The sequence below is a fragment of the Olea europaea genome, unplaced genomic scaffold (genome assembly GCF_002742605.1).
Source record: "Olea europaea var. sylvestris unplaced genomic scaffold, O_europaea_v1 scaffold622, whole genome shotgun sequence".
NCBI classification, from domain to species: Eukaryota; Viridiplantae; Streptophyta; class Magnoliopsida; order Lamiales; family Oleaceae; genus Olea; species Olea europaea.
This window is the reverse complement of record NW_019264576.1, coordinates 386,915-396,249: the sequence shown is the minus strand read 5'-3', so window position 1 is coordinate 396,249 and position 9,335 is coordinate 386,915. Positions and strand designations below refer to the sequence as shown.

The 9,335-nt window shown below is 35.8% G+C and overlaps 2 protein-coding genes and 1 long non-coding RNA gene across 3 annotated transcripts; 2 read left to right on the top strand and 1 right to left on the bottom strand.

The window, feature by feature from the left end:
• The first annotated feature begins 1,311 nt into the window (after positions 1 to 1,311).
• Positions 1,312 to 6,044, top strand: LOC111389784 (probable arabinosyltransferase ARAD1). The gene is made up of 2 exons (XM_023014753.1): positions 1,312 to 3,051; positions 5,102 to 6,044. The coding sequence occupies exons 1-2, from the start codon at positions 2,161 to 2,163 to the stop codon at positions 5,654 to 5,656; spliced, it is 1,446 nt and encodes a 481-aa protein (XP_022870521.1). The 5' UTR covers positions 1,312 to 2,160; the 3' UTR covers positions 5,657 to 6,044.
• Positions 6,045 to 6,533: 489 nt separating this feature from the next.
• Positions 6,534 to 8,075, bottom strand: LOC111389785. Its single transcript, XR_002701795.1, has 2 exons — positions 7,957 to 8,075; positions 6,534 to 6,720 (listed from the first exon to the last, which is right to left on the bottom strand). It is a non-coding gene; the product is annotated as an uncharacterized LOC111389785 (long non-coding RNA).
• Positions 8,076 to 8,087: 12 nt separating this feature from the next.
• LOC111389804 (probable arabinosyltransferase ARAD2) lies at positions 8,088 to 8,944 on the top strand. The gene has a single exon (XM_023014781.1). The coding sequence runs from the start codon at positions 8,088 to 8,090 to the stop codon at positions 8,547 to 8,549; it is 462 nt and encodes a 153-aa protein (XP_022870549.1). The 3' UTR covers positions 8,550 to 8,944.
• Positions 8,945 to 9,335: the final 391 nt, after the last annotated feature.

Here is a 9,335-nt window from a genome sequence, read left to right as displayed (position 1 = left end):
GAACTTCATTTCATCCCTAAATGGTTACCGAACTTTGCCAAAATCCCCTAGAAGGTTACCGAACTTCATTTCGCCCCTAAATGGTCACCAAACTTTGTAAAAGGCCCCTGGGAGGTCATTGAACTTGTTATACATGGGGTCCTATTTTGCAAAAGTTGAGTGGCCTCTTGAGGAATTTCGGCAAAGTTCAGTGACCATTTAGGGACGAAGTGAAGTTCGATGACCTCCTAAGGGAAATTGGCAAAGTTCGGTGACCATTTAGGGATGAAGTGAAGTTCGGTGACCTCCTAGGGGAAATTGGCAAAGTTCGGTGACCATTGGGGGGATTTCCTCACCCATGCAAGAAAAAGATAAAGAAAAACAAAATACAAGTCCAACTCGCCACAGCTAACAACTATTCGTCCTAAGCTGTCCACCATTCACATCGTCTTTTCCAAGATGAAGCAAAAAATCAAACCAACAATTAGCTTTCTACACTTCACAGTCCACACTTCCAACCACTACCTCCCGTCTGTTCCTCCACCATCGATCGCCAACACCATACCAACAACAAATCATCTTTCCTTCCACCAACACCTACACTGCCACACGCAATATCCACCTATATATCCCACCCATTCCGTCGAATGGACCCATCATCTTCATCCCCCACATTTATTCCGACACCCTCTCCCCAACACCTTGTAACAACCATCACCACCATCATTCACCGCCTTCATCTCCGAGTTTAAACCCAACATAAAACTCTAACCAACCAAAACATGCCATTAAATCCAACTGCAAGTATCACCAAATGCTGCTAACCATAACAGCAAAAAGGCCACCTACACGGTGGTGGAAGTGACCGATGTCGTGACAATGGGCGGTGTCATGACAGTTGTGGTAGTGTGAGTGTAATTGTGACGTGGGGAATGAGTAAAATGATAAATAAAGGTTTAAGGGTGGGGTAGGATAAAATTAAGAAAAAATCTTGTATACCTTATTGTTGAAATGATAAGTTAAAAAGTAGACTCATTATTAATTAAGTGAAAAATCTTATATACATGCTTAGTTTATGTTAAGCACAGATAGCATGACACACCAATAAACTAGTAAATAAGTTAATGATAAGTCTCATAAATTAAATCATTTACTAATTAATTGGCATTCCATGTCACATGCACTTAACACCAATGCTTCTTATATATATATGGAGAGAGAGAGAGAATATAAAATATTTATTTAATTATTTTAAATTTCGGTTAGCTCCAATTGGATCCTATAATCCTTAATCCTTTCTCTTTTCCCGTTTGATGTTAGAATCGATTTTCAAAATATTGCACAAAGAATTTTCATTCTCAAAAGCAAATTCCCTCATCCCTTTTTCCCCACCCATGTTCCATCTCATTGCCCCGCATTTCCCTCTTCCCAAACACAGTCCAACAGAAAGAGCACTTATTTTCCAAGAGCCCGCTTCTTCAGATACCTCCTATTTCGCACGCTGCTTTAAAGATATCCAAGTAAAAAAAGTGTCATTCTACGAAAAAGTAAAAGCTGAGTGATAGAGGCAAAAAATGCAGTAAGAGATTTGTGAAGAGGAAAAGAATCAAAATCGACGTTGACGAAAATCTCTTTCTGTAACAACAAATCATAACCTTTTCATTGCTCTCTCTATATATAGACAGGTTTATATGTTATATATGTAATATAAATATATTGTTTTGAATGATATATTGGGTCGGCATCTCAGATTAAAATTCATCTGGGTTTTTTTTTTCTTTTCATTCGTAAGCGCGTTTTCGGTTTTTACCCGGTCTTTTTTTTTTTTTTTTGCCCCTTCTCTGATTCTCTGTTTCGCCGTTACGACGTTCTTTTTCTTTCGTATTTTGGTGGGTTCTCGTATTAAATTCCATTTACTGCGTTTCTATTCTCGTGCTACATGAATTTATAGCTTATGAATGTGGACAGTGGAAAAAATTATATGATTTTATTATGAGATGTGTCCAAATCCATGGTCCTATTTCCTTTCTTAATGAGTAATTTTCTTGTCCAAATATTTTATTTTATCTGAGAAATTAAAAGACTCACCAAGTTCGATATTTGGTTTTCACGGTATAATAATAAAGGTTACAAATTTATTATTATTATTTTATATTTTTATATTTTTATTTTTTGTGTTTAATGTCGAAAATGGGACTCCTTTCTCACAAGTCACTCTTTTGTTTGTTCTTGATGACATCAGTAGTGTTCATATTATCGTGGTTTTTGGTGTTAAGATCGACTGGTCCGCATCACTCTGTTGATTTTTCCATATTACCAAATTCCAAGCTTTTTGCATTGTCTTACAATGAGAACTTTGATAAGTCCTCTGTAATGAGTGCTTCAAAGGATAAAGAAGAAGAAACAGCTTGGAATAAATATTCCAAGCATTGTGATCCCAATAAGCAAGTTCTGAAGGTTTTTATGTATGACTTGCCGTCGGAATTTCACTTTGAGTTATTGGATTGGAAAGCTGAGGGGAAGAGCGTTTGGCCAGATGTCCGTGCAAAGGTCCCTGAATACCCTGGTGGATTAAATTTGCAGCACAGTATAGAGTATTGGCTAACATTGGATCTTTTGAACTCAGAATTTGCTGTAAATTTAAGTGGTCGTAGTGCTGTAAGAGTGCGTAATTCAAGTGAAGCTGATGTGCTTTTTGTTCCTTTTTTTTCATCCATATGCTATAACCGGTTCTCGAAGCTTAAGCCTAACCAGAAGAAGAGTACCAACTATTTGTTACAGGAGAAATTGGTTAAGTTTTTGTTTGCTCAGGACGAGTGGAAAAAGTCTGGTGGAAGAGATCATATAATTGTTGCACACCATCCAAATAGCCTCTTAGATGCAAGGATGAAGCTGTGGCCTGCAATATATATTCTTTCAGATTTTGGAAGGTATCCCCCAACCGTAGCTAATGTAGAGAAAGACGTGATTGCTCCTTATAGGCATGTTATCAGAAGTTTTATTCATGACTCGTCTGATTTTGATAGTCGTCCAACTTTGCTCTATTTCCAGGGAGCTTTATATCGAAAAGATGTGAGTTCACTTTTATCCCTTGCTATGTATGCTCCCTCATCTGGTTTATGTTTTCACGTTAAATTTTGTTAGTAATTCTCCTGTCAAATAGTTGGCCTTGAGGATTAAAGTTTTCTGTTCTGATTCTTAATTCTTCAATCTTCACAATGCACACCCTTTGTTCTAATTATTTTATATCCTAAAGTATGTCTGCTTAGAACTTAGTTCTGGCTTTATATAATAACTTAAACAATTCAAGATAACAAATTTGACTGTATAAATGTCTCTTTGTTGTCTGTCATTTCAATTTCTTTCATTTTCTAACAAAATTTTCCATAAAAATTTAGAAAAAAAAGTATTAAGTTCTGTTCCGTTACTTTTTTTTGCACTTCAGTATCAATATGGGAACCATTCTCGTGGAAAAGCGCAACATATACTTTAAAAGAGGCTTTTAATTTTTGTTCTATTCATGTCCATTGATCCCTCAATGTTTTACAAGCGGTTAAAAGTGCTTTGATTTTATTGTAAGCATATGTTTCTGACAATGATTTGCTTCCTCAAACAGATTTGATCTATCAAGCATTGCCATTTCTATTGTTTGTTAATTTAATTTAATAGCCATATATAATTTTTAGAACCAACAATTGACAGAAAATATGAATTTTATTAGAAGAAAATTAGGAAAACTACCAGAAAGTTAGGGTGTGGTACAATGCATCTTTTATCTAGGAAAAACAGAATAATAACATACAAATCTCTTTAAAAGATTCTTCCAACTTAGAGTGACAATATCAAAGAGGAAACCCTTGTATACCTTATCTATAAATGCCCAAAAAGGCTAAAACCTACCCTTATCCCTTTCAGATAAACGATCTAACTCCTTTTGATGGAGATAGATTTAGAATAGGATTTTAAAGTAGAGTTTGATTTAAAATATATTTATTTAGATTTATTCTAATATTGCGATAAGGTTTATAATTTATAAGAAGTTCATTTGATTTAGCTTCTTTGATTCTTTGTTGTTCTATATAAAGAGGGTTGGCTAGATGTAATAGACACCCTTTAATATATAATCAACTATTACTTCTTTGCCCTCAATTCTTCTCTTCTTGTACCCCTTTCTCTTCTTATTCTTCAATTGTTCGCTGTCAAATTAATACAGTCCCGTCACATTTCCTTCAAAATATCTGTTAAAACCATCAAATATTCAAGAAAAAAAATCAGTGCAGAAGTTATTTGCTTTCTGATATAAAAGTTCTCAGTCACTACAAAGGAATACATGAAATGGAGGGAGATTTTTTCCTCTTTTCGTCTTTTTCCCTTTTCCTTATCCTTTCCCCTTTTTTTTTTTTTTTTAAAGCTTTGTTCCTTCACAAGTTCTGTTTCTCTCCCATCGAAGGCTAAGAAGCTCCACCGTCTGTTTGTTATTCCAATACAGTGAATATTATTACCCAAAATAGATTACGAGTTCTGCTTTGAGGCCAAAAAAGACTCCAATATTTCTAATCTCACTTAGCCATTTCATGTCTATAGAGGGGAGAACACTGGACCAACACATTGCTCCAAAATTGAATCTAAAATATGCTACTATCCAAAATTGTTATTTTGGTGATATATTTTTTGCTCACATGTTCCTAATATTAATTTACCCCTTCCATCTGGTTTGCTTGTTCTCTACTCCTTAAATTTTTCTCAGGTTTAGGATTTATGTAACAAGTATGCGGTCCCAATGGAATGATATCATTTTGATGGTGGATTGGTCCTGCATATAAGCAGTATAAACTGTTCACGGTAGTTTATATTGCATCCACAGGAGAAATAGCTCTTTGTGCATGTCATTGCTAATATTCAGTTGTATGCTTAAGCAGTGTTTATTATACATTCCAGAGCTGCGAAATGCCCTTAATGGATGGCTAAATATTTCTTGAAATACGTAAAGCTAAATATAGACAACGTTGTTTCAACTATCTTTCTTTAATTTTTATATTCCGATTTGGTAAGAATGGCTAATTGAAAAAATCAGTTGCCTTGGATGCTGCCATGTCTTAACACTTGCGGTTTCTGAATTTAGGGTGGAATAATTCGACAAGAGTTATTCTATATGTTAAAAGATGAAAAAGATGTACATTTCTCATTTGGAAGTGTCCAGAAAGACGGTGTCAAGCAAGCCACAAAGGGTATGCACTCGTCCAAATTCTGCCTCAACATAGCAGGCGATACTCCATCCTCAAATCGTCTGTTTGATGCAATTGCCAGCCACTGTGTCCCTGTCATAATTAGCGATGATATTGAGCTTCCCTATGAAGATGTTCTCGACTATTCTGAATTCTGCATATTCGTCCGTATATCGGATGCTCTCAAAAAGAATTTCCTCATAAACCTTATTAGGAGCATTGGGAAAGAGGAATGGACGAGGAAATGGAAAAGGCTGAAAGAAGTGGAAAACTTTTACGAGTTTCGGTATCCATCAAAGGACAATGATGCTGTTCAGATGATATGGCAAGCTGTTTCTAGAAAGGTTCCGGCTATGAAAAGGAAGCTTCATAGGGCTAGGCGGTTTTCTCGTACTATTGTTTCTGGACAAGGAGAGGTTATGTCGGTCGATATCCCAAGAAATTTTTGGTGACCGTTGATTAGGTCTTGAAACTTTTTGAGATATCAAGATTTGTGTGTTGAAGATGGTGGAAACCCTGCGTGTAAATGCAAGTGTTCGGTAGAGAGAATGATCATGACCGAAAAAATTGAAGAAATGAATAGGTAAAAATGGGATTCAATTTTGGTTATGTTTCATCACAGTAGAAATAGTTGATCAATTTTGTTCATTTGTTTCTCTGTTGAGTTGTTCAATATTGTTGGCCAAGTGTAGTTTTATTTGCACGGACCAATTATTAGATGAAGGCACGCAGCCAGCATTTGAATTCTGCCTTGCCAAGAACTTGAATTCATGGATGATCCATTAGATGAACATTGTACATTGTGTAAGAATTGCATCATCTTTGGTATTTTTATCTTTTTCTAAGGCCTGATGTACTCGATGAATCACTAGTTCTTGGTTGTGAAAGTGTTCTTCCCATACAGCACGACAAGTTCACCAACAGTTAGACGTATAATATATATTATCAAAAAGTACACTAATGATGTGATTATATGCAAATATTGTTTAGCTTTCGACCCATGAACGTGCGCGCTAGCTGTTTCGGGCTTGCCTGCCTAGGAAAAGGGAGAAGGCTGCCCCCAGGCTCTTATTGACATTTTTCAGCAGAAAAACCGCATGAGTTTAAATTACATCTTAAAAATTATCCATTACACACTGGTAGTTTTTTGTTTTTGGCTGGTCAGTGTTAAACAAAAGATAGAAATTGAGTTATCTTGGAAAAATATGAAGAAAATCTTTTAAAGATTTCTGTTTTTTATAATGCAAATACTGGGCGTAAGACCAAAGAAACAATAAAAGCAGTGACTAGAGAATTATGGAAATAAATTAAATACATGAAAATGATAAGAATCCAGTCAACCAAGATTTTCAACGCAATGTAGCACAAGCAGAGAATCTATCACAGAACGATTTGTCCACATCCAAATCAAACTATAGCAAATAGATGACAAAATCATATCCTTTCTTCATCTAATTTCAGCCAAATGTCTCAATCAGGAAACCCTTGTAGATGCTCATAAACTTGGCCACAAACGCTGCAAGATTGATTACATAAAATTCCAGTAGTAGCAATACATAATCTCTGAATTATACTGCTAAGATTCTAAATTGCTGAAGTAAAGTTACATAAGATATAGACATGCACGTCATTCCAGAAAAAAACATATGAAAATATGTGCAATGAAATAAAACATCAATCAATCACATTATTGCAATAAATCATATTTGAAGCATGATTTCAGTCACAGAATATAAAATTGGTGAATTAATAAAAAAGATGAAGTTTTTGGAAGTGTGATGCTCCGTTCGATATTAATACATTCTGAACAGTTGGAGCCCAAAAACTCAATATGGGACGTGCTAAGCACATATCCTATCGTTTGAAGACGCATAAGATTCTTAGACATTTAAACACTGCCTTAGAGAAACTAAAACTTCATTAGGTCTAAAAGAAGAGACAGCACTCTTTGGTAATACTGGAAGACACTTGGATTTGGTTTCTCAAAATCAGGAAGTTTCTGAAGCAAACTAGTTAAAAGATAAAAATGGGAACAATGAGTCAACAACTCTGATGCTTTTAAAGAAGTGATAAAGCTTCTCAAAATATACGGAAAATGGGGAAAATATGCTACCGCCAGAGTTGGCTGCTGGTGCCAAACTGCAGGCAGGCATTGCGCACCTTTGTGGTGGTGCTTCAGGATTCCAATGTAATGCGCATAAATATCAGGAGCTATAATTCGAAATACATGATTATCCAGGGATATTACTCTTTTCCTGTTGAGAAAAGAGCATTTTATTCCATGTGATGGGTGCACAGTCCTTTTGCTTAAAAGATGGACAATTTCCCATATAGTTTCTAACCAAGTTCACTACCCTCCATCTATTGACTATAGTTGGTTTTAGTCTTAACCCCCATTTCTTGTCTTAACTTACTTAAAATAGTACAAAAACCATTAGGCACATTATTGCCACACACTTCAGAAAAATCAAACCCAAGTGCTTATTGGGCATCCCTAGATACATAGTATGTTAAAAAGGTAATTTGAGTATTTTCAAAATATGGAATGTGTGGGGGGTGATGTGCAATTTTGAAACACCGGAGACAGAGAATGTGCCATCTACAATTTTTGGTTTATTATAGTCTTCACTAGTTTGGCCTCGATGGCTGTTGAACTGTAGATAACTAATCACAGAAGTACATAAAACATAAGTAGCACACAATTCTGCCATATACTCATTCTAACAAGACTTCAGACAATTTTCTGACATACCTTCCAGGTGAAATATAGCTTTCTGTCCAAGCCGTAACCTATGTTCCTGAGCAAAAACCAAGAAAGCTTAGAAGCATAGAAAAAGATAACTTTTCGATTCAAAATACTTAATCTATTACTAACCAGCACGTATGGAAGTTTCGGAGAAACTGATAAGCAGACAAGCATCATTATCTTTTAGGATCCAGATACCACGCTTAATTGTTATCAATGCAATTGCCAGCCACTGTGTCCCTGTCATAATTAGCGATGATATTGAGCTTCCCTATGAAGATGTTCTCGACTATTCTGAATTCTGCATATTCGTCCGTATATCGGATGCTCTCAAAAAGAATTTCCTCATAAACCTTATTAGGAGCATTGGGAAAGAGGAATGGACGAGGAAATGGAAAAGGCTGAAAGAAGTGGAAAACTTTTACGAGTTTCGGTATCCATCAAAGGACAATGATGCTGTTCAGATGATATGGCAAGCTGTTTCTAGAAAGGTTCCGGCTATGAAAAGGAAGCTTCATAGGGCTAGGCGGTTTTCTCGTACTATTGTTTCTGGACAAGGAGAGGTTATGTCGGTCGATATCCCAAGAAATTTTTGGTGACCGTTGATTAGGTCTTGAAACTTTTTGAGATATCAAGATTTGTGTGTTGAAGATGGTGGAAACCCTGCGTGTAAATGCAAGTGTTCGGTAGAGAGAATGATCATGACCGAAAAAATTGAAGAAATGAATAGGTAAAAATGGGATTCAATTTTGGTTATGTTTCATCACAGTAGAAATAGTTGATCAATTTTGTTCATTTGTTTCTCTGTTGAGTTGTTCAATATTGTTGGCCAAGTGTAGTTTTATTTGCACGGACCAATTATTAGCTGAAGGCACGCAGCCAGCATTTGAATTCTGCCTTGCCAAGAACTTGAATTCATGGATGATCCATTAGATGAACATTGTACATTGTGTAAGAATTGCATCATCTTTGGTATTTTTATCTTTTTCTAAGGCCTGATGTACTCGATGAATCACTAGTTCTTGGTTGTGAAAGTGTTCTTCCCATACAGCACGACAAGTTCACCAACAGTTAGACGTATAATATATATTATCAAAAAGTACACTAATGATGTGATTATATGCAAATATTGTTTAGCTTTCGACCCATGAACGTGCGCGCTAGCTGTTTCGGGCTTGCCTGCCTAGGAAAAGGGAGAAGGCTGCCCCCAGGCTCTTATTGACATTTTTCAGCAGAAAAACCGCATGAGTTTAAATTACATCTTAAAAATTATCCATTACACACTGGTAGTTTTTTGTTTTTGGCTGGTCAGTGTTAAACAAAAGATAGAAATTGAGTTATCTTGGAAAAATATGAAGAAAATCTTTTAAAGATTTCTGTTTTTT

What these genes read in the sequence shown, in the direction of transcription:
- LOC111389804 (XM_023014781.1), top strand. Translation starts at nt 8,088, where the DNA reads ATGGAAGTTTCGGAGAAACTGATAAGCAGACAAGCATCATTATCTTTT.
- LOC111389784 (XM_023014753.1), top strand. Translation starts at nt 2,161, where the DNA reads ATGTCGAAAATGGGACTCCTTTCTCACAAGTCACTCTTTTGTTTGTTC. An exon ending in GAGCTTTATATCGAAAAGAT is followed by an intron (nt 3,052 to 5,101) that starts GTGAGTTCACTT and finishes TTCTGAATTTAG; the next exon opens with GGTGGAATAATTCGACAAGA.